We start from the raw sequence: 24,112 nt of genomic DNA, 5'->3' as shown, positions 1-24,112 counted from the left end.
TTCTGTTAACAGGGACAAAAAGAAAAAAGGAGCCAGGACCCACAGTCCCACAGCAGCTTTAAGGAGAAAGCAGGGCTGAGTTTTCCCACCTGTAATCCCTTTTCTTTCTACCCCAGCCAAAGTCTGATCCCTGCTCACTTTCCAAGGGGGAATTTCATCTTTAGGTGCTTCACAGTGTGAGCACTGGTGGAGAGGGGACTGCAGAACTCCTTCTTTTCTCCTCCTTGGAAATTCCTGCCTGGCCTGAAACATAATGATACATTTGATACAAGACAAAACACATCTCACTTTTTAATTTATTTCTTTTTCTTTTTGAGAGAGAGGCGAACTCCATAGTAAAACTTAGTGGAAAAAAAAAAAGTTGAAATTAAAAGTCATTTGACAACCACCTTGCCTTGCCTTCCAACAAGGGAACACATAATGGCTTTTTTGCAGAGAGACTTGCTAAAATCTGCCTCAAAGCACACCAAAATGGTTTCCACACCTGATTACTCACATGTTCACCAACTATTTTCTCCCTACCTAATTATAAAAACGAGGAGGCCAGCAATAGCACATTTTGAAAGTCTCTGGAAAGCTGAGCTCAGCTTTCGGTTCAGATGGCTTCAATTCTTTCTCTCACCTGCCTCCAGCACCTTTTTACTCCCCCACATCCAGCAGATGGTCCAGAACATGCGCAGCCATCTGGGCTGGGGGGCCTCAGCAGTCCAGGGAGATGAGCTGCTGCATCCATCCATCCATCCATCCATCCATCCATCCATGGAACAACGGCCCTGCTTCCTCTGGCTGTCCTCTCCTCTGAACTCACTGCCAGAGGGCAAATCCTTCCCCTGGCTCTAGTGGAGATTAGCATGCCCAAGTGCTGAGCCATCACATCCCCAGACATGCAACCAGGAATACTCAGGGTGAGCCAAACACGGGGAAGCAGCTCTCAATCCACGTACTGCGTCCGTCCTAAGTAAGGGATGTCCACGGACTGGATGATCCGCCCCGCCGTGCGCTCCTCAAAGATGACAATCTGCACAGGGAGACACAAAATCCCTTCTTACAAAGCCTGGAGGAGGGGAAGGAAGCACCATTTAAAGAGATCAGTCAGTGTGGGTCTGAACAGTGACTGAGGCTCTGCCTTGGTGGTGCAGGAATGAAGCAGCACCACATCAGGTTTGTCTTGATTCCCAGCTTGAGGCAGAGCTGTGAAGTTCAGCTGCCATCCCTGTCACCCCTCAATGGCTGTCAGAGCCAGAGCCAGCTCTAGAGCAGCACCTTCCTTAATTTTCAGAGATCTTAGGAGCTAGCACTGTCCTGCCCCTCTTGCTTTCAGCTGAAGGATAACTGATGTCCTGTCCTTTGGGACAAGGATCTTTAACACCCCGAGAGGCAAAGAGCAATCCCAGCAGAGCCTCTCACCTCGTTGCCCCCTCTCCTTAGCCAGGGCCCAGGAAGGTAAAGGGTTTCCTGAGGTCCAATCTTCCAGTATCTTCCCAGGTTCTGCCCATTGACAAACACCACTCCTTTCTCCCAGCCCTGGAATCAAGGCAGAACATGGAATTATTGATGCAGCTCTGCTGCTTCGTTAGCGTCCCCACAGGAAACCAAATCTGCTTTCACACTTGCATTCTTTCCAGGCACTTTCTGCAGGTTTTCTGCTTGCCTTCCCTGCACAAATCCCTGCAGCCAGGAACGTTTAAACAAGCCCTGCTGAACAGGAGTTATCCTTAATGTACTCATTAAAAGGATAAAGCTTTCAAAAAAGTGCAATTTGTGATTTGTGCTTTTACAGGAAATTTCTTCCCTTTGAACAGAAAGGGCTTTATTCCTTCCCAAGCATGGAATATCTGCCTTCACCTCCTTCCCAGTGCCAGAAAAACTGAATTGCTGCTGGCTGGCCTGATTTACAACATATATAATTTTCCCAATAAATGGGAAAGTGAGCAGGACAGTAAGGCTGGGCACAAGGTTGGCTCCAAGGGAAGGAAATCAGAGCAGGAAGTTTAATAACATTTAAAATCTCATCTGAAGTTCTATGCAGTCTCCCACAGAAGGATGACAGGAATGTTAACTCCCATGCCATGGCCACAAAGAAGTGACTCTTCCCACGTCACACTGAGGAGACAGGGATAAAACAAGGCTCTCCTTTATTTTCTGTGCCCATTACTCCTCTGGAACCAGAAAATAGCATTTGTATGCCAATAAAAACAGACTGAAGTGGTCACTGGCAGCTCTGCAGGGTCAGTGCTGCACATGTTTTCTCACAGGGCCTCTCTAGACTGAACAGAATTACCTGGAGGACACTGCCAGAATAATTCACTGAGAGAGAGGGGGAGGCTACAGGCACAGAGATCAGGTCTCTCTACCCAGCTTCTTAAAAAACTTGACCAAGAACAGCCAGGACTTGCCTGCAGCTTCAAGAAGGTGTCCTGGGGCTGCTGCTCTATCCACAGCCTCCCGCGGAAAAACGCCGGCCCCACGAAATAATCCGGGACCGTGCTCCAGCCAGCCACGTGCTGCAAGCTGCAAGAGAGGGACAACTCACACTCACACAGGGCACTGGGGCCACTGCCTCTGTCCCCACGGTCCCCAGCCCTGGCAGGCCCAGCTGGGGTACAGGAGGAGGATCCCTGGGGCTGTCACTGCTTCTGGTGCTTCACAGATGGGATGCAATGGGAAATGCTTGCTACGAGAGTGTGTGGTGACAGGACAAAGGGGAAAGGATTCAGACTGGAAGAGAACAGGTTTGGATTGACTATTAGGAAAAAATCCTTCCCTGGGAGGGTGGTGAGGCCCTGGACCAGAGAAGCTGTGGCTGCCCCTGGATCCCTGGGAGTGTCCAAGGGCGGGTTGGAGCACCCTGGGACAGTGGGAGGTGTCCCTGCCCATGGCAGGGGTGGGATGAGAGGATCTTTAAGGTCCCTTCCACCCAAACCATTCTGGGATAAAAATTCTGTTTCATGTTGGTTGCTGAGGATCCCTCAGATGTGCCAGGGTGCTTTCAATGTCTGTGGCTCGCTAAAGGAGACTGCAGAACTGACAGGATTCAAAGCAGACACTCCTGTCCAGGAGCACAAACACATCCTTGCAAGTGTGCAGTAATTAGGGGAAATCTGACATTATTTCTTACCTGTGGCAACAATTTGGGAGCAGGGCACAAGCAGAAGAGGAAATCAGGAGAGCAGAATCCCACAGAAGCCTTGAGCTTCTGTCAGAACATGTTCCCTGCAACCCTTACAAACTGCATCTCTTGGACTGGGGGAAGTTATTGATCCAGTGCAGCCTGGCTGCTACTGAATTATTCAACTGAAAGCCTGTGACAGTTCCTTTCACAACACTCCTCTCCCTCCTCCCCCGAGGGGACTGTGAGCTGATTGTGTTTCAGTGCTGCTGGTCAGCAGCCAGGAGCTGAGGGTAGTGGTGACTAATCTTGCTTTTGTTCGGCCATGGCAGCTCACTTGCTTTAATGCTCCTCACTGGAAATGTTCCTCTAACACCCTGCAGTCCAACAGCCTGTGAGTTACCCCATCAATAAGAATCCTTCAGGCAGCCCCTCAGCACCTGGTAAAACTGTCCTGAGGTATTTCAGAATGTGAACTTTTTGCCTTTTAAAAGCTGTTTCGGTTTAACGTGACCTCTCTCTCCCTCCTACACAAAATGGGGCAGCTGTGGTATCTTGGGGATGCACATAAGTTGTTTTCTGGTATTAAAAACATCACTGAAAATGTCTCTGGACTGTGGCCAGAGTCCATAGGGCATCTGCTGCCTGAAACATTTGCTGAGGTTTTCTCTATGTGCTGACAGAGGCTCTTCAACATCCCCCTGCTCAATTTCCTTCCTTGAATTAAAGCAAAACAACATAAGAGAGAGGGAGCCATCTGGATTGTTAATGCACTATCAGTAGCTTTCCAGAATTAATCCATCCCTTGCCAGTCTGAATTACTAAATATATCAACCAGATTGGTAATTTCCAGAAAGACCCAAAATTTCCAACATGTGGGTGTGAGGAGATCCTTTCCTTTGGGTAAGCCTGGCTTTTACCTAACCTTATCTAACCCTGCAAGGAAATGTTTAAACTGCACAGTGGGGTTAGAATTCTCCCTAAATCAGCAAGGATCCATCAGCAAGGAATTTATCAGTGCAAAAATCCACCTCCCCACTGTTGCCTCATTTAGCTGCTCCCTATTAGACACTGCACTGCTGGAAAACAGCTGGTTTCAAATGAGGAAGGGAAAAACAAAAGGAAGTTAAAATCCCACAAACCTTTTCATGAAGGCAGGTTTCATCTCCAAACTGTAAATCTTAAAGTTCCTCAAGGGAGTTTTATTCAAGAAGACGTCACCAATTAAGCCTGCAAGAGCAATGGGGGTAATGATGAGTTGAGGAACAGCGAAAGCTGATGGATTTTGCTATTTGGATCTGAGGAACAGCAGGAGATGGAAAGCAGCCACGTTCTGCAATGGAATTAGAGTCCATATGGTCCCATTGCTCATCCAGATCAAGTGGGGAGCATCACTAAACTTTGGCCTCTCCATTCTCTCCTTTCCCTGGACTCACCAGGGCCTCAATCCCCTCCCAGCAGAACACCCTGGGATGTGCTGGCACAGCAGCAGCTGGGCTTGTTGGGATTGCTGGGCTTTAGTGAGCTGACCATGCACAGATTTGTTTTTTAAAGCACGCAACCACTTCTCTAAGAGGCACAGCAAAACATAACTGAGCCAGCACCAATGCCCAAGGCTGGTCCAGGGCTTCTCACCCCAGGATTTTAAGGCACCTGAATAAGTCATTCACCTTTAGCAGCCTTTTGTTAAAGTTGCTCTCCCTGAAGCAGGCAAAGCCTGGGTGCTGCTAATGCAGCCTCCTGATCACAGGACTGAGGCTGCCTGGGCAGCACTGAGGTTTATGCAACTTTTCTGCACTAAATAAAATCGATACAGTTACATGCCTAACTCCATTAATCTATTTTATAGAGCTTTTGCACACAGTTCCCCACGAAAATAGAATCAAGCCCTTCCAGCTCCACCACTGTGTGTGATAGGCTTGAGCATTTCAGTCAATTCCGCTCAAGGGGATGCAGTTCCCTCCTCCTGACACTGTGTGAGCTTTTAAATGGTGTGATCCTCCAATATCAACCCCTCAAGGGAAAACACAGATTAAAAAAGGTATTTTCCTTCCCTCCCTGTGAAGTAATATGCTCACAGAGCAAGAGAAAGGGAGCTGAGCATCACCTAGGAAACCTAGAGCAGAGCAAGATTCATTGATAGCCCTGGGTTTAGCTGTACCCTTATAAAATAAACCTTGGTGCAGGGCATTGAGCATCTGCTGCTTTTCCTCTGATCACTCCAGCCAGGGGTGAGGATGTTTTTTAACACATTCCCTCCCTCACCCCATTTCCCACCAACTCCCAGTCCTGACCAGCACCACGAGAGCTGTGCTGGGCCCTCAGCTGCTTCTGAGCAAAGCACAGGGACACCTCTGCAGCATTTCCACTCCGAGAAGTCTCTGGGGGAGTTTGGGAGCACAGAACCAAACTCACCTTTCCTCTGCTCGTTCAGTGCCAGCCCATAATTGACACGCCCTCGGTTCTCCACCAGGAGCCTCAGCTGCCTGAAACCCTGCTAAAAACAAACCAGGAGAAACATCAGCCTCACCAAAGGTGTTTAAGTAGCAGCAGCAATTATATTTAATATTATTAAATTATTATATATAATTTTGGCAGCTGCAATTTATAAACTTACTTTAAAGTTCTCTACTGCAAACAGTGAGGAACTCGCAGCCTTTGCACAGAAGATTTCTGGGTTGGATTTTTTTTACCTCTTGAATTTTTAATTCCCATTTTGGTATCACCCACAGGGTCAGAAATGGAGTTTGATACAGGACAGGCTCGTGACATAAACTTTCCCACAAGCCTTAAGAACAAGCAGTGCATCCACCCCCTCTCCTGCTCCCACAGCCACCACAGCTCTGCTGCAATGTGCTCAATCAATTCAGTGTTCTGACTGCCAGCTTCTGCCAGGGTGAAACTGCTCTCAGAGCTGAAGAGAGACATTCCCCCTCATTAAATCTGAGACCCAAAAGCCTCCAAAGCCCCTTAAAACCTGCTTTGGGCAATGGAAGATGAAGCCTGCACAGATTTAATCTGCAATAACAAGGTTCAGGTACTCGAAGTTGGGGCTGTGGTAAAAAGTCTGGCAAATTCTGTGCAGCAAGGGCTACAATAACTTTAATTTTCTCCATGAAAAGCATTCAGGCCTCACTTTCCAACCACAAATGGTAACTTGGCAGTGAAATGCCACTGTTTGTGTCTGATCAGGGTACCAAGCCAGTCTGGGTTAGGAGGAGGTGCCTTTCTGAGACCTCTCCTTTTGGTGATCTTGTTACCTGTCCCTCAGGAATGGAGAGCTCCACTGTGTTGTAGTCCAGCTCCCCCACGTACATGGTGTTAACAAACACCTGCAGAACAGAGCACAGGAGAGCAGAGCATCTCATCAATCACATCACAGTCACAGCACTGCAGAGCTGCATCTGGGGAGGAAACTGTCTCTGCTTCAAACTACAACTCAGGTGTCCACAGGTGTGCCACTGTCAGAGCAGGTAGGAATAAAACCATCAGAATATTCTCAGAACGTTCAACATTCTGATGTTTCAAGATGTTCTAAGTTTTAGCAGATTGGAACTGGAAATTTCATTAGAAATTAGAAGGGTTTGGGGCTTAGCTGCGAAGTGGAAGGAGCGAATCACAGAACACAAAATTTAAAGACACAGAACACACAGAATTTAAAATGTCGTGTTTTCCCCCATTTTCTGCCCCTCTTTCCAGCCCAGATCATTTCCCCCAGGCTGAGGGGGGGCCCCAAGGAGCCCTGTGTCCCTCCCTACCTGTGCCCGGTCCCGCACGTGGTCCCTGGTGTGCAGGTGGCCCCCCCCGAAAATGACAGTCTCGTAGAGCACATATCCATAGGGCTGCCCAATGCTGTCGTTCAGATGCAGATTCTCCATGTTCACAGGGAACTCTGATTTAATGGGCTGCAGGGGAGAAGCAAATTTGCCATCAGGAGTTGACCAGAACCATGAACAGGCTCATTTCTGGCAGGTGTTCCACTCTGCCACAGCTGAGAGCCTCCCAAGCTCTGCTCCAACCCAAACTCCCTCCTGACCTTCTGAAAGCTCCCCCAAAGCACCAGAAAAAGGAGCCAAGGACTTTTGCAAAACTGCAATTCCAAGAGAACAGAAGTAAAAAAAAGTGAGATAAAAGATTTGCTGCTTTTACGAATCTTTCGCAAAAAAAAATCCCCCAACCTCATCCTTGTGGGATAACAAGGCAGAGCACAAATTGATCTAAAAGTTGATGGTTTTTAGGTCTGGGATGCATTAAAAGAGGTGTCACTACCTGTAAAAGTGCTGGCAACACATCCCAGAGGGAGATGTACTGGTGCAACAGGATGGCACCATAGGAGGCCTTGCTTTCAATCATGGGAGGCAGAGGAAGGGGCTGGCCTGGGGTGCAGAAAGAAAGATGGAACAATGATTTCAGACAAAGCAAATTCAAGATCACTCCAGACCTCCTTGGGTCCTCCCATCCTTAATTCCCAACCCAACCCTGGGGCTCCAGCAGAAGGGCAAGTTGAAATAATTCCCTAATTTCAGTGTGGGTGGGGCAGTGCTGTGGTTCCTGGGTTTGAAATTACCAATGACCATGCTGAAGAGCTGTCTCAGCTTGAAGAATTTGGATGTGTAGTCCCCAGCCTCTGTCAGCACAGCATCATAATCTGGAAAAGCAGAAAAGCAGCATGTGTTTTAAAAACATAAAGCAGCTCTGGGATGGCTTCACGCAAGAAATGAAAGCCCCAGGCACAATTTTCATGGCATTGTCTATAGTGTGGAAATCTGTACACTTTAATCTGAGTGAACATCACTAAACAGCCACAAAATTCCTTAATTTAGAGAAGAGCCATTCACACTTTCAGAGATCTAATTTGCACATATCCAGAATTTCACACAGGATAAAGTCAACAATTAACCATTTTAACCACAGGCAGTTGGGATGAAAAGAGATTTATGGTAAAATTTGACTTGGTAAAATTAGAAAATGGTGTCTTGGATCACCATCTCTCCCTAGAAAAAAAAAAAAAGAGGTATCAATTCATCATTTGTGACACCTCTATTTACAATTCAGAATAAGGGAATCCCCTGCTTCCTGGAATGGAAAACACTCATGTAAGCCCCTTTTTAGACAGGAATTGTGTGTCCCAGCAGGACACAGTGGCTGTGCTGATCACTTTGGTTACTGGCCAGGGCAGCAGAGGCAAGGCAGTGAAAACAAACTCACCATAACTGGTGACATCTGACTTGTACTCGTCAGCCTCCAAAGCCCCACTCATGAAGCCAAAGTTGGTGCCTCCATGGAACATGTAGAGGTTGATGGATGCTCCTGTTTTGAGGATGCTTGCTACAGTATTCACCATTTCTGCAAAAAAAGGGCAGTGCCAGGGAGGCCACAGAGCACAAATCAGGGCCAGGAGTTCAAATCAGACACGTTCCTGTGCAGTCACAGTGATTTCAGTAAGGGGCAGAACATCTACTGATGCATTAATACACCCAAATAATCCTCTCCTCCCGGGGAAAAAGGGCAAATCTCGTGGCCTTCAGCAGGAGTTTTGCTTTTAAGAAGAAGAGTTGCAAGGACTCCAATCAGACTCCTAAACCCAACACGCTAATGACCCAATTACAAAGACAATTGCAGGAGGATAAGAGAGTCGTTAAAACAGTCTTGTATAGCTCTGTTTTCACTGCTCTGTAAATGCCCTGGGGGGTTGTTTTTTTTAATAGTAGCCAACCAAATAAGCTTTTAAACCAAGGGAGAAGGTGCTGCACTCACAAGGGGCTGGAATTCACCACAGAATGTTCTACAAGAACAGCGTTTGGTGCTCACCATCTGCATCAAAGACATAGTGAGGGCCTCCCCAGTTATCAAACCACCCAGTCCAGTACTCCATCACCATCTTGGGCTGGTCTTTCTGTCAAAGAGAAAAAACAGAGTTAAAATGGCTTCAGGACAATCCTGCAGTCACCCTTTTCTTTTTTTTTTCTAGAGCAGCATTGTTCAAATGCAATGTGGTGATGTGGTTTTACAGGAGTGTTTTCTTCTCAACTGGCACAGACAAAAAGGCACCTAAGGAGCTCTGGGCATGTGAGGAACAAGAAGCAGCAATGCCCAGAAGAGGCAAGCAAAGCTTTGTGGCTCTGCTAGTCACAAAGCACAGGGCACACAATCAGGTGCCATCAAAGAGTTCTGGATGCTGCTGTTTGGGAGAGCTTCAACAGAGGGACAAACCAACTGTCAGTGTTTAGTTGCTGCTACAAACACACATTTATAAATGTCTGCTTATCTGCCACTGCCAGCTGAGAGCTTGCAGGTGCAGGGCAGCCCGTGCTTGCCAAGGTACAGCAGCAGACCTGAGCTGCTTTAATGCCTTTTTAATGCTGCATATGGTGCTGGCAGGGAAGAATTTGCAGGAATTAGATCTTCATTAAAGGCTCTGCACACAGAGCAATTGCTTCCCGTTTGTCAGCGCCTGCCAGCTCCCTGAGCTCCTGCAGGATCCCTCCTGTCCCCATGGCATGGGCAGGGCGATGTGTGCTCAGCCTGGCTGCCCCTCCAGCCCCTGGGCTTTATTTCCAGGCTGTTCTGCCCTCTGTGTGTGGTAGGGGTTTTGTCTGATGCCTCAGGAATTGGCTGAGCTAAGTGGCATTAAAGAAACTCGTGTTTCATTAGGAGAAAACAACTGCCTGTAATCACCTAAACCTTCCAGCTCTTGGAAATATGTATTTCATCAATCCATCCCCAGTGAAGCAAAGAAGTGATTTTGTCACCTTCTGGAACAAAAACCCATAACAAGGAAAAGATAAAACAGCTTCATAACCCCTACAAACACTTCCTATCTGGTAAATTAGTGTGGCAAAGGAGGAGCTGCTCCTTTGGGGACACTTTGTATTCATCTGGTGGGGCAGGTGCCACCTTCTGCCCATTTGCAGGGTTTGGGCAGTTTTGGAAGACATAAAGAAGGTGAAAGCACTTCCAGCAGAGCTTCTTTTGCCAGCAGAGGAAAAGAAAACAAATGAAAGCTGTAGGATTGAAGATCCAGCATGCCAGCAGGGCTTCCCTCCACAGCCAGGCAAAAAGAAGGGAAGAGGTGAGCAGAGAATTGATCAGGGCTGGGGGCAGATCCCAAGTGCTCCCATCGTTCATCTGAAGCAAGCAGAGCACAGGAATGGAGGACAGAGGGTGTAAAGAGACAGAAAACCTGTCACTAACCCCAAAAGTTGCCATTCCCTCCACCACTCATCACAACCAGGATACTGCTCACACCAAGAGTTCATCAGGCATTCATTAATGAATTCCCTCCTCTGACAGCACTCAAGGGTTAAAATTGCTCAAGTGACACACTAAAACTTCATCAATCTGAAGGAGGCCCTGGAGATGAGCACCCATCACACCTGCAGCACACCAGCAGTTTGCAAAGAGCACCCACAGCACCAGGGTGAGAGAGTTTGGGAAAAATGATGAACTTCAAGAGAGAGGTCTGACCATTGTGCACTGGGATGCTCTGGGTATCCACACCCACAGAAACCCTAACCCCTAACAGCTAAACACAGGGCACAGCTGGATGAAAAGCCTTTGTAGAGGGTGCTGGATAACAAGATACTTAAATCCTCCTTCCCTGATTCCAGAAGGATTCGACCTAATGAGAAGGAAGCCCCAAATCAACACACAAATCCCAAACAGGATGTGTCAGTGCTTCACTTCTAGTGCTGGAAAATATGGATGAACAAAGTGTTTCTGCATCTTACCTGTACTGTGTCCAGGTATTTCAGCAGCCCAGGCTCCAGTTTCTGAAAGTTAACAGTGGCCAATGCTAGTGGGAAAGGAAAAATGCATTAATTTAGACTCATCCAAAATGTCTAGGGCCTTAGGCCTCAGCCCAGCAGGAGGGAACCTTCTGAACCCCCAAAATAACCTCCTTAGAAATTCCCCATCAAAGCCTTCACGTGGTATGCAGAATCCAAGTGAACCCCAGCACACACTGGAATCCTCCCAGGCCATCTTTCAGCTCCAACATGCAGAGATATTAGAGAGAGCATCAGAGCAGCTCCTGGGGTGTCACCAGCTCTAATTAGAGCCTGTAAAGCACTTGGAGATCCTCACTTAAAAGGCACCACATAAAGGCAAACTCATTACAAAGTCCTGTCTGGATGGCACACTGTTCTCCCAGGCTTGAGCTGCAGGAATCCCTTCCCAGGCAATATCCTACAGCTTGTCATGTCTGTGGGGGTGAGCGAGAGCAACCACGGGACAGGAGAACCACAGAGAACTGCAACTGGAAGAGTTCTGTGTGCTCCTGCCCATCCTCAGCCTCTGCAGTGGGAACACCTGCCTGCAGGACAGGAGACACTAATGTGGGATCAGTGTTCCAGCCCCTGGCAGGCATTTCAACCATTCTGGAATCTCCCAGCCCTTGGTCACGCTGATATTTCCACCAGACAAACGCAGCAGTGATGATGTGATTCAGCATTCAAAACTGTTCTAACAACAGAGCTGGTATCAAACCCAGCCCCAGTTGTGTCAGGCAGAGCACTTCAAACAGAATATTTACAGAAGAAAAAGCTCACTTCTCACTATTTATACCTTGATTTTGATAGGCTGACCTATGTAGTGCGCTGAGCTGAAGAATTCAGCACAGAGAACATGAAAGGAGAACAAAATAAAAGGTGGATTTAGCACTGATGGAATACGTTAGCTGGCAATTCTGAAGGAGAACATGCCCAGCTCTGCTTTCCATGCAGATTACCAGCACACCATGGGAAAGAGAACCAGTCCCCAGAGCCTTGTTCATCCTTCTCACAGGATGTTCCTCCCCACCACACACAAGGAATCCCACCATGGTCCTTCAGCCACGGCCTGGAGGGACAGCAGAGCCTTTGTCACCCATGAGCTCCCTTTATCACCTCACATCAGCCTGGGATTCTTGCAATCAGATCGGTTTGGGATGGAAGGCACCTTCAGGCTCATCTCATCCCACCTCCTGGAAGGGCAGGGACACCTTCCACTACCCCAGATTGATCCAAACCCTGTCCAGCCTGGTCTTGGACACTTGCAGGGATGGGGAGTGATTCCTGCCTCTCCTTCAGCCCCTTCCTCACCACCCTGCTGCTCTTCCTCTTGGAGCCTGGTTATCCCACACATCTGATCACTGACACCTCTGATAAACAAATTGTTGTGACATCCAAGAGGCAAACTGGGATCAAAGAGCTCCCAGCAGAACACTCGGGAGGAGAAGGAGCTCTGAGGCTGCAAACATTCCCTCAGGAGATGAGGGCAAGGCAGGGATTTCCACTCCAGTCCTTCTGCTGACAGCTCTGGCAGGCAGAGAGTGACTCTGTGTGGTCACAGCTGAAAACTGCTGCACACCCAAAAAAATCCAAACGACAAGATCAGCCTGCTGCTGAAGGCCTGTGACTTCAGTTAATGGATTTATCCCTCTCATACTGACATGGAAAAGCAAAAGGAGGGGAAAAAAGGAGGGGAAAAAAGGAGGGGAAAAAAGGAGGGGAAAAAAGGAGGGGAAAAAAGGAGGGGAAAAAAGGAGGGGAAAAAAGGAGGGGAAAAAAGGAGGGGAAAAAAGGAGGGGAAAAAAGGAGGGGAAAAAAGGAGGGGAAAAAAGGAGGGGAAAAAAGGAGGGGAAAAAAAAAGGAGGGAAAAAAAAAGGAGGGGGAAAAAAAAGGAGGGGGAAAAAAAAAGGAGGGAAAAAAAAAAGGAAGGAAAAAAAAAAGGAAGGGAAAAAAAAAGGAAGGGAAAAAAAAAAATGAGGGGAAAAAAAAAAGGAGGGGAAGATCTTTCCCTTTAATCATCTCCATGCCTGAGATTGGTAATTTTACATTATTTATGACTGAGTGCTACCAGGAGCACTCGAGGCTGTACCCTGCAAACACTTAATTTGGGGGAGCAGTTACAATTGGCAGGAACACAGGAGAGAGCACAGGCCAAGGACAGAGCAAATCCCAGCTGAAATTACCTGAAATTCTGAGAATCAGTGCCCCAAACAGTCAGATTTAGTGAAATTCAAGCAGCTGCACCTCCATTTCTTCACAGGAAAAAGGAGGAGGGTGCTAAGCAGCATTTTAAAAACTTATTAGAATTATACTTTATAAAAGGGAAATGGGCATCCTTCCGCATTCAACACTTCTGACACCCTCCTTTACCTACCTAAGGTTTTACACCCCAAAATAAGCTTGCTGAGAAGATAATGCTGCCTCACAAACTATTGCTAAATTTACTGCTTAAATGCAAAATTCAAAATCAAGGTTTTAATGGACCTTTTTTTCCTTCTCTTATTAATTGCAAAGCATCTACCTTAGGAACGAATAATTACTGTTAGTAATTGCTGAGGAACTTGTTTAACATATCCTGAAATGAAGCAATAAGCAGCACTTTCAGCCTCCAAGTCTGGTGAAACATTAAGAAATGCTGGGTGCTGCCATCTCTTGCCTCAGTGGGAAGTACAGGTGCCCAACCCTTCACATGGTGTTACACTTCATGTGGAAAATAAACCACCCTAAACCTTTCTGGGAAGGGTCTGGGATTGTCCTGGCTGCACCATCCAGCCAAGGGGTCCCTCCTACCACAACCAGCACACGCTCAGTGGGTGCAGAGGGTGAATTAAAGTCCTGTTTTCCTCCCAAAGCCACGCTCCCCACAGATCACAGCCTTCCCTCACCTCTACAGGCACTCACCTCCTTCCACTAAGCCAAAGGACAGCCCATTCTTGTTGTCTGAGGTCATCAGCAGCTCCACAATCCCTCTGTTTAACAGGGCCTAGATTAAAAAAGAGCAAAAGCCACTGTGTTAGCAGAGTTTAGCATTTCCCTGGATATTAAAGCACTACAGCATCGCCTTCTGTGGGGACAGCCTGCCACTGGCCGTGCCTGGTAATGAAATATTACCCCTGTGACATCTCCCATTCCTCCTGAAGCTTCCCTGCCTGCCTTTTCCAGCTTAAAGACATCTGAATATCTTATTTTGGTTTAGAAAGCTGGACTGGTTTCTCACTGAGGCATCCAACATCAGGATTTCAGCTCATGAGATCAATTTAATAAATAGCTTCACTGCTTTCATCAAAAGAGGGATTCAGGTGGAAGGAGGAAAGGAAAAGCAGCTCAGGCTTCCTGACTGCCTCACAGTGGAAGCTGAGAAGAGGGAAGAGCTGGTTTTCCAAGGAATGGCATCACAGGACAGCTCAGGTACAAATGTTTTTCAATAATCAATGAATTTAGTGGTTCCTCAACACTCCAGCACCAGAGGAAACAGCACTTTAAGGTTTTAAAATGCCCCTGCACACACAAGGTTCCTCCCATTGTGGCTGATGCTTGGAGAGATCAGGAAACCTTAGTTGTTAATTAACCACTCATTTCACTGTACCTGCATTGGAAGTCACTCCTCCAGCTCCCAGGAGCTCTGAGAACAAGGCTTCAGTCTCCAGTCTAAATTACTAATTGTGAAATGTGATAAAGCCCTTTGTTTACTGTCCCTGCCTGCACCAAGAGCAGACCTGGGCACGGCAGTGTCTGCATTAGACAACACAGAGCCCACAGACAAACCCAACCTGCTGACTTTGTCAACCCATCACCACCAAATTTATACCTGAACAGAGGCTGGATTCAGACTCAGCTGCTGAGGGAACTGGAATTTCCAACCAATTTTACCAAGGTAACTCTCTGAGCGCTGCATTAGTGCTAAGTTTCTTCCCCTCCTTTTGAGTCTAAGTGGAAAATGGAGGAACAGCAGAGCTGCCACACATTAAATGCCTCTCAGAGCACAGCAGAAGCAGGAATAGAATCTCAGTTCTGTGTGGGAAGGGTCATGTCAATACATCTTTCACTTTTAGGAAGGCAAAGGCATTGCACCAAAAAGCGAGGCAAGCACAGGGATTTGAGGTTTGGTGTGAGTTGTGGGTGTTTTTTAATGAGGTTATTAATTCCAGGAAGATGCAACTTGGTCACAGATGTGAGATGTGAATTAATCACCTTGCCACAAACCAGAACAAAGGCTCGGAGCCCCACCTCACATCAGATCTCACTCCAACCAAAAACGAAGCCCTGCGAATCCTGCTTTCCCACATTTTCATCTCTAACCACTATCTTATACTGCCTCAGATGCAAATTGCACACCATCCCAGAATATGATGAAACAGCACTGCAAAAATACATCCACAGGCCTGGCAGGGAAATCTGTCCTGACAAGTCTGAAACAGCACAAGCTCTTTCCTCACTGAGCCATGAAAAGCAAGGCCAAGCCTGCAGGCTGCTCAGACCCCCAGAGTCTCTGTGTCCCTTGGTTTCGGGTTCTGAAAACCACTTGCTTGGCATTATCTCTAATTTGTTTGTGTACACATTTCATATTTAACCTTGTGGGCAGAGTTAAATCACGGCACGAGATGGAGTGGGTGCAGGAGCTGGCACAGCCCTAAGGGGATTAGCACTCCTGCCATGAATTTACTTGTTTGAAGAGCAATGAGACAACCCGAGCCTCAGGGTGCTCAGGGTGCTCAGGGGTACCCAAAAGGTTTCAGAAGGATCCCATAATCCTGTGGCAGAAGAGCAAGACTGGATGTGTGACCCCCCTGATGTGCAGCAATAACTTTAAGCATTCAGTGAAAAGAAATTAAACAACAACAAAGCCTGTGAGAGACACTGCAGATCTCATTATCTGCCTGCCCTGCACTGGTGCTGGGGGCAAACAAACAGGTCAGGCTGCTGTGAGATCCACCAGGATAATCCAGCCTCCCTGGGCACGGGCCAGCTCCTCATCACTGACTCACAGCAGCCAGGGCACAGTTTAATCTCTTTTTGACAGCAGTAAGGGAGGCATTAGGCAAATTAACCTGACTGATGCTGAGCCCCAGATTACAAAAGCTCAGGAGCATGCTGGTGACTTGTTCCCATCAACTTTTCTCCCAGGAAGGTCAACAAAGGGAAAACTTTATCAAATATCATCTAGGAGAGGCAAAACAAAACCCCCAGGTGAGAACTTCTTCAAGGCCAGCTGTGCAATACAGACACTCCCCAGCTCCCTATCACCCTCCTCTCTGGAAGACAAAGAACACAGATTTATCAACACTGAGAGGGTCATGTGCCAACTCCTCCAGTCCTGGAGGAAAGGAAAATCCAAGGAAAATGCAGCTGGATAAGGCACTAACACTTTCAAGGGTCTCTTAAATCATGCTCAGAAGTTACAAAGAAAAAGAGAACACTGTAAGGAAGGTGATTTATGGGAGAGATTGACACAGAAACAAGGGAAAGTGCCACCATTACCATTTTGACATAGGTCATGTAGTTTGGGTCTTTGGCATAGGAACCGTATTCATTCTCCACCTGCACTGCAATGATGGGACCTCCTTTCTTGTACTGTGGAGGACAAAAAGGGAGAAAAGAGATGCTCACCATGACTTCTAACCACAGGGACCAAAATCACACTAGCTGGCAGGAAAGATGCATCAGTATCAGATGGACTCAGCTCCACCCTCCCAGGCTGACAGAGAAAACTGCAGCCTGTGCTGATTGCTGGAGCAAAACTGGTGCATTTGTTATTGCCTCACCCTGCTGCTGTCACACACAGCCCACACTGCCCTGTGCAGCCATTCCCACCCTTGCAGAGGGACAGGGATCCTGCTTGCCTGGAGAGGGACAACAACGCGCATCAGCCGGTCGAAATAGGCGTCCACAGCTTCTGTGAAGCCCTTGTACGTCGTCCTCAGCTGCATCTCGGGGTCCTGCAGCAGCCAGCTGGGGAAAAGCAGGACAGGGAATGTGTTACAGAGATATTTCACCCACTGGCACCAGTCACAGCTGGGCAGGGATCACTGGTGTCAGCTGGCAGAGCCCACAGAGCGGCTGTGACACCCCGAGCTGTGAGTGGTGTCTGTCACTCACTTGGAAATAAATCCAGGCTCCAATTCCCAATCCCTTTCTCTTCTCTTTCTTCTGCATTTCAGGCCTAAACTCATTTTGTCGCCTCTAGCAATAATATTTCAAGGATTAATCTTATCACTCTAAAGTGAATTCCCTGCATTCCCAAGGGCACTCTACAACCAAGTGCTCCTTCAAAAAAATCCCAATCCTTTCTCAAAACAAAGATTTCTCTAATTGTTCCCATCATTTCTACAACTGATTTACAAGGCTGGGTTCTGTCTGGAGTTAACAGAAAAAATGGCAATTTGTTGAAGAGCAGAACAATATAATGCTGTAACGATTTAAGGGGAATGAGCCTGTATCTTCCTTTTCTCTGCAAAATGAGGCCTTAATTAATATCCTTCCAAAGATCTGTAAGACTTCAACTCTTTGCTAAATGTGGCTTTGTGGACTTAAAAAAAAAATCATCTCCTCTTTAGCTGGAAAATGAGAATAGTACTGCTGCTCTTTATTAAAAATCTTTTATCTATCTGATAAAAAAACCACGTGGGTGATGTGACAACTGATAACAGATGCACTTCTCATAATCAAATGTGGCTCTGGTCATGAGGAGCTCTGCTCTCAGGAGTTAGTCCCTGACACCTGAACTTTGATGCCAAAGGCAGGTGAAAAGTTAAATAAAAATAATCCCCAAATATCTCCACCGAGGTTTGTGCTATTTTGAACACTCAAAAAAAAAAAAAAAATCAGAAGAGCTCCATAAGATAATGAGCATTCACCTGCTTTGGGGACACAGAAAATAAATATCCCCATCAAGCAATTCCAAAGCAATTCCTCTGAAGGAGCCTTGGCTGTGTGATCAGGAATTTGGGATTTGTCTGTCCCTAATGCTGCCCTGAACTGAGCAATTCCCACACTCACCTGGGCAGACCCCCGAGGTCCCACTCTGAGCAGATGTAAGGTCCAGGGCGCAGAATCACCCACAGTCCATTTTTAGCTGCCAGGGAAAGGAAGGCCCTGGGGATCCAGACAGAGGAATTACTGTCTGCCTGCAGAACCCCCACTCCTGCTGCTCCAATCACCACTGAATTCAGGCACCAAAGCAGAAGGGAACTGCTTGATGAAGCAGCTATACTGCATTGGTGCTAAACTGATTAAAGGAGAGATTAAGATTAAACTGAGAAGGAACAAGTCCCCATTGCCTGATCAAGGCACATCTGGAAATAACAACTTCACCCAAACACCACACACCCCCTCCCCTCCCAAGAGGAGTATTTATAACAGAGCTGTCTGTGCCACCTACCTTAGATCCAGGTTTTTACTGAAGTCAAACTTCCCTCTCTCCTTTTCGTGCAGATTCCACGGCACGTACCTGAAAGGCAGAGCGAGGGCAGGGGAGCTGAAGGATGAGGGCTGGGATGCTCAAAGAAAACCTGAGGCCCCACCATTCTTTCCTGTGCCTTTTCCCACAGGAGGAAGCGTGGAAGCCAGGACACGTACGTGGTGAGGGTGTTGAGGCCGCACGCTCTCATCTTCAGCATCCGATCCTCCCAGTACTCGCGGGGCACTCGGAAGTAGTGCATGGAACCCCCGAAGATGCGGAAGGGCATCCCTTCCAGCAGGAACTGGGAGTTCTCTGTCTGCAAGCCCAGGGTCCTCCCCCACAGCCCCAGAGGGGTCAGCTCGCTCCAGTTAAACCTGGAAGAGAAAAAGAGACACGTAAGCAGCCAGTCCTGGGGAAGGAATGTGTCCTCCTCACTCCACCTCACCCAGCAGGACCAGCTTGGACCTTCCTGCCTCTCAAGAGAGCCACACTCTTGGTCACACAGAGCACACAGATTGTTCAGAAGGCTCTAAGCCAGTTGGCAGATCTTCCCAAATGGAGATTTAAATCTATTTTATTGGCTGCTTCCCCACACTGTGCCTCGCTCTACAACTGACACTGCTCAGGCACAGAGCATGAAACTCACTTGCTGAAATCAGGGATGGGCAAGTTTTCACTCACAATACTCACAAACACTTCCCAACTTATGGAATTCAACATCTCCCTGACTTGCATAGGAGGGCACATGGCTGATTTCCAGATCCATGTTCCAACAGCAGCTGCATCTCATCTTTGCCATCCCGAATGTCTTGGGGATCTGGTATCTTCCAACTCAAAGCATGGGAAAAATAAAACCCCCTCACCTGTTCCCTGTGGACAGAGAACCTTCTCCTCCATTTAATGAACCCCCTGGATTATATTCATCACCCAGGACAGACTAAATCAGCTGTCACCACAAACTTACCTCTGCCCACATCACTGCTTATATTAATCCTGAAAACATCATTTGCCAAAAGAACCAGAGCCAGGGGGCCAGCAGCTCCTCAGCACTTACCAGGGTGAGCACTCCTGCTGTCACAGCTCCTCCTGGCTCAGCTCCTGCACTACTCATGGCCTTGCAAGCTCCCAGCTCACTCTGGCCAAACCAAAACCCCATTTTAGCAGCAAGACACAGAGCAGTGTCACTGCCTCCATCAGCCCACAGACAATGGCAGCTTGTTCCTTATCAGAGGCAGATGTGAGGAATGAATTCCCAGCTCCAGAAAGCAGGAATGACCCACACATCTGGGAGAAACATCACAGTGAGAGGAGAGGAACACCTAAGCCTCCAGCTGCTGCCTAGGCTATGTGTAAAGCAGTTGTCAGCAGAGGGTGAGGATGCTCAGTGGCTTACAGGGACTGCCAACCAGCATCCTGCCCGTCCTCTGACAGCACAGGGGGACTAAAAGGAGCTAAAGCTAAGGCTTGCAGGGTACTGCACGGGCTGGCTGATGAGCTCAGAGGGTACCTGAGTAGCACAGCATTCTCACAGGGCTCTGAAACAACCGGCAGCAGGCAGGGGTAATACCTGGAAAAGGAAGGCAGGTTAGATATTCACTGCCTGCACAGACCCACACTGATTGTCCAGCCATTCCCAAAAACTGAGCAGGGAGACTGTGCTGGGTCAGATATGGGGTGATAACAACAGCTCATGGTGATAGAGCAGCTCAGGTAGGAGAAATGAGTACAAAACACCAACCTGCCACATTCAAAGTGTGCCTGAGTAAGAACAGGACTGAAAATGCTCATCTGCACGAGAAACATGGCCAGAGAATGATGAATGAGGCTGGGAAATGGCAGCATCGCTCCCAAGGAATTGTTACAAAATTCAGCAGCAGAGGAAAGGCTTCTGAACCCCAAACAGGATATCCCATGGCCACCTGCTGCTAAATTAGAGACTGTAACTTTGGCAAACCAAATCAGCAGCTACATCTGCTTCTATTTTAGGTGGAGAGCCAGAGGTGGAAAGCTCAAAGGGATCTGGAGATGCAAAACTCCAAATTTTAAAGATTAGGTTGGAAAAAAGTTGTTTCTGAGCTAGGTAGAGCCCTAAATTACCCCTGCACACAAAAGTGCTGCTGACTGGTGCCAGAATGAAGGCTGTGCTCAGGAAGCACACACACCCAGATAAAAATAAACTAATCACTTAAGCTCATCTCCTTAATCCCAGGCATAACTAACCTGGCACATTCCCAACAAGTTTCCTACTTTCAAACTCCCCAGTGCTTTTTCTCCCCAAGAAGGGCTGGTAGGAAGCTCCCAGGCTCCCAATATTTTAAACACATGCTGGATATCCTGAAACCCACATTTCTCCTTAAGATCTGCTCTAGTAACCTCGGGAAGAGACATTTCTGTGACTCAGCAGAGCTTCATCCTGTTACCCTGAGCTGGATTGCCAGAGTTTAAAGTGTACCTGGGCTCTGTACTTCCTCCTGAGAGCAATTTATAGCTCCCAGTAGATTTTCTTTCTCACTTCTGTAATGACAGAACAGGCTATAATGACAGAACAGGCTGCAAATGATCTTTCTTTTTTTTTTTTCCACTTTGTAAAAGGTTCCTGGCCTTTGTCAACATCAGTAGCCATCTGTGGGAGTGTTCCAGGTCAGGCTGGATGGGGCTTGGAGCAGCCTGGGATAGTGGAAAGTGTCCCTGGCCATGGCAGGGACATCTTCAATACCCTTTCCAACCCAAATTCTAGGATTCCACAATTCTGTGACTTTGTTTCTGCTTCAGGGAAGTCTCTTTTGCAAAAACAAAACAAAACAAAACAAAACCAACCATTCTATTACAAACTAACCCCAGAGCAGACACTCTGAAGTTGGATTGGATGAGTTAGTCCAATAAGATGGAATAAGCCCTTGTAAGATGGAATTTGAAGTGCAAAACACAACACATGGAAGAGAAAAGTCCCAATTAACTTCTGAACCAAAGTGCCACGCTGTTCATGCCTGTGAAACACAAATCTGGCTGAAGTCCTCTCTGCAAGAGAGATTTACCTTTGGTGTTCAACCACCCTGTATCCACTCCAGTTGGGAGAAAAACTGGTGGGAAAGAAATCAGCCAGAAGAAACGGGGAAAAGCCATTCAGTTCTCTGCTGATGCTAAAGGACGTGCTTCAGAGGACAAGGGACTTTGCTGCTAATCCCTAAGCTCCACTGAGACCTCCAAGGGCTTTGCTGTTTATTCTGGCCTTCCTCTGGCCAGGGGAAAGTGAAAGCTCAGAGCTGCCCTGGCTCCCAGCTCGCTGCCCTGCACAGCCCCCGTGCTCACAGCCCATGGCTGAGGTGACAGTGTTTTTGTAGAGCAGTTTATTCTGCATACTGGGGTTTATTCTGCATACAGGGCTTTGTGGATACACTCTCACAAGAGACAGATTCCGTGCCTCCATCAGGTATCAGTTTGCAATAATCCTCCCTAAGAACCCAGGTGGCACAAACCCAAGGCCAGCTGTGCAAGAATTTTGCTTCTAATTATGCAAAGATTTATTGAAGCTTTTCCATAGCTCTGAGGATCAGGTTTACTTCCGACTATGATTTTAAGAACCTGTTATAAAACATCCAGCTGGCAATAAATAATTATGTTACATCTCCATCCATAAACATGTGTATTTTCTTGTATTCTCCAGCATGGAACTCTTCAGGGACTGAAGAGTTTCTGTCACCTGAAAGCCACAAACATGGGATATGTTCCTCTGGGAAAGAGCATCACCCCCGAAATGAATGTGATCCAAACCACGTGGGATTCAATCTAGAACCGTAAACAACTTGTTGCTACTGCTGGTGGGCTACAGAGGAACAGCTGCTGGTCTGGAGAGTGAAACAGGACCAGCAGAAGGAAGAAAAGAGGGTTACACTGGAGAGGTGGCCATGGGTACCACAGTGCCTGGGGACACAGAGCGGGCTGGAGAGAGGGAACCAACGCCAGGGAGCCCCGGAGCTGGGTTAGAGCTGATTGATTGGCGAGGAGCATCATCCATCAGCGCTGTGGTGATGTAAAGCCTCCCCGAGCCAAGGTCGGCAGGAGAGCCTCACACGGAACCCGGTTTATGGCGCTGGCAGCGGGGCTTTCCTCCGCCGGTGCCCCCGGTGATGGACAAGAGCTGCGGATATCAGGTGCAGCGTTTATTTAAAGCTTTGGGTAATTCCGGCCCGGCGGCCGCCTTACTCGGCGCGCTCCTTCCCACGCTCCCGTTCCGCTGCAGGAATGATGGGAGCGGAGATCTCTGCTGGGAAAAGCCTGGCTTCCACCGAGCCTGCCTCCCGTTAATCCGCCGGCAGCGCGCAGGAGGCGCGGGCGTTAATTACGTTAATTACGTTAATAACCCTTGTCCCCTCCACCGGCGCCGCCGACTCCATCCATGCGCAGTTCTCCCGCAGCCAGCCCCGCTCCCGGCGGCGGGGCCTGCGCCCGGCGGGGCAGCGACACCCGCCCAGCGCCCACCCCCGCCCGGCCCCGCCGCCGCGGGAACCCCGCCCGCCGCCCCCGGGGCGCGACCCCCGCGCCCCCCGCCCCGCGCCGGCTCTCACCTGCGCAGCAGCAGCCACAGCACGACGAGGAGCAGCGCGACGCCCCCGAGGCGGCGCTGCCGCCGCCCCCCGCACGGCCACATGGCCGAGGGAGCCGGGCCCCGCGCCCCCCGCCGGCCCCGGGCCCCGAACCCCCGACCCGCCGGGCGCGGCCCCAGCGCGCGCCCGCCCCGCCCCCGGGCCCGCCCCGCCCGCGCGCCATTGGCCGCGCCCCGCCCCCGGGCCCGCCCCCCGCCTCCCATTGGCTGCCGGGGGGGGGCGCGAGAAGGAGCCGCGAGACCGAGAGGGAACGGCCCGGGGGGTCCGGAGAGACGGACAGACGGACGGACAGAAAGACAGACAGACTGACAGACAGCATGACAGACAGCATGGATAGACAGACAGCAGGGACAGACTGACAGACAGACAAACAGACTGACAGACAGACAGACAGACAGACAGCATGACAGACAGCATGACAGACAGCATGGACAGACGGACAGACAGCAGGGACAGACAGACAGACAAACAGCATGGACGGACTGACAGCAGGGACAGACTGACAGACAGACAGACAGACTGACAGACTGACAGACAGCATGGACAGACGGACAGACAGCAGGGACAAACAGCATGGACAGACAGACAGACAGCATGAACAGACTGACAGACAGACGGACGGACAGACAGACAGACAGACAGACAGCATGGACAGACGGACGGACAGCATGGACAAACAGCATGGACAGACAGACAGACAGACAGCATGGACAGACTGACAGCAGGGACAGACAGCATGGGCAGACAGCCAGCCAGCAGGGACAGACTGACAGACAGCAGGGACAGACTGACAGCAGGGACAGACAGACAGACAGACAGCATGGACAGACAGCAGGGACAGACAGCCAGCATGGACAGACTGACAGCATGGACAGCCAGCCAGCCAGCATGCACAGACACAGAGTGTGGACAGACAGAATGCACAGGGAGCTCAGACACAGACCCCCAACAGAGTCCCCAGGCAGGGATCCCCCAGAGAGCCCCACAATAGAGATCCCCAGAACAGCAGCTGCACTGAGACCCTGGGCAGGGAGCTGCCATAGAGACCCCGGACACAGACCCTGCAGAGAGGATTCGCACAGGGAGCCTGCCTGGAGACCCTTCCCCCTTCCCAGCCCCAGGGATGCCCTGGGCAGGTAGAGGGTCTCCCCAGTGGGCAGGTGGCTGCTCCTCTTTGAGGCACAGGTGTTTAAAGTGCCCCCACTGCCCTGTGGAGGAAATTCAATGTGCA

General features: G+C 48.9%; 1 protein-coding gene across 4 annotated transcripts; it reads right to left on the bottom strand.

The window, feature by feature from the left end:
* Nucleotides 1–278: 278 nt before the first annotated feature.
* On the bottom strand, nucleotides 279–22,994 carry GLB1L2 (galactosidase beta 1 like 2). 4 transcript variants are annotated; one of them, XM_058857144.1, is made up of 20 exons: nucleotides 22,843–22,989; nucleotides 19,785–19,844; nucleotides 18,454–18,651; nucleotides 18,257–18,325; nucleotides 17,875–17,970; nucleotides 16,719–16,827; nucleotides 16,357–16,449; nucleotides 13,780–13,861; nucleotides 10,840–10,904; nucleotides 8,921–9,005; nucleotides 8,318–8,455; nucleotides 7,677–7,757; nucleotides 7,379–7,485; nucleotides 6,868–7,014; nucleotides 6,370–6,441; nucleotides 5,525–5,606; nucleotides 4,252–4,339; nucleotides 2,397–2,511; nucleotides 1,408–1,524; nucleotides 279–1,018 (listed from the first exon to the last, which is right to left on the bottom strand). In XM_058857144.1, the coding sequence occupies exons 1-20, from the start codon at nucleotides 22,923–22,925 to the stop codon at nucleotides 932–934; spliced, it is 1,974 nt and encodes a 657-aa protein (XP_058713127.1). In that variant the 5' UTR covers nucleotides 22,926–22,989; the 3' UTR covers nucleotides 279–931. The 4 variants fall into 4 exon arrangements, with proteins under 4 accessions (XP_058713127.1, XP_058713128.1, XP_058713129.1 ...); XM_058857145.1 differs by having other exon boundaries at nucleotides 5,525–5,603; XM_058857146.1 differs by lacking the exon at nucleotides 19,785–19,844 and having other exon boundaries at nucleotides 22,843–22,994.
* Between the last annotated feature and the right edge of the window lie 1,118 nt (nucleotides 22,995–24,112).

This window comes from Poecile atricapillus, chromosome 25, assembly GCF_030490865.1.
Source record: "Poecile atricapillus isolate bPoeAtr1 chromosome 25, bPoeAtr1.hap1, whole genome shotgun sequence".
Taxonomy (NCBI): Eukaryota; Metazoa; Chordata; class Aves; order Passeriformes; family Paridae; genus Poecile; species Poecile atricapillus.
The sequence above is the reverse complement of the archived record's forward strand: the minus strand, read 5'-3'. Positions and strand labels throughout refer to the sequence as shown.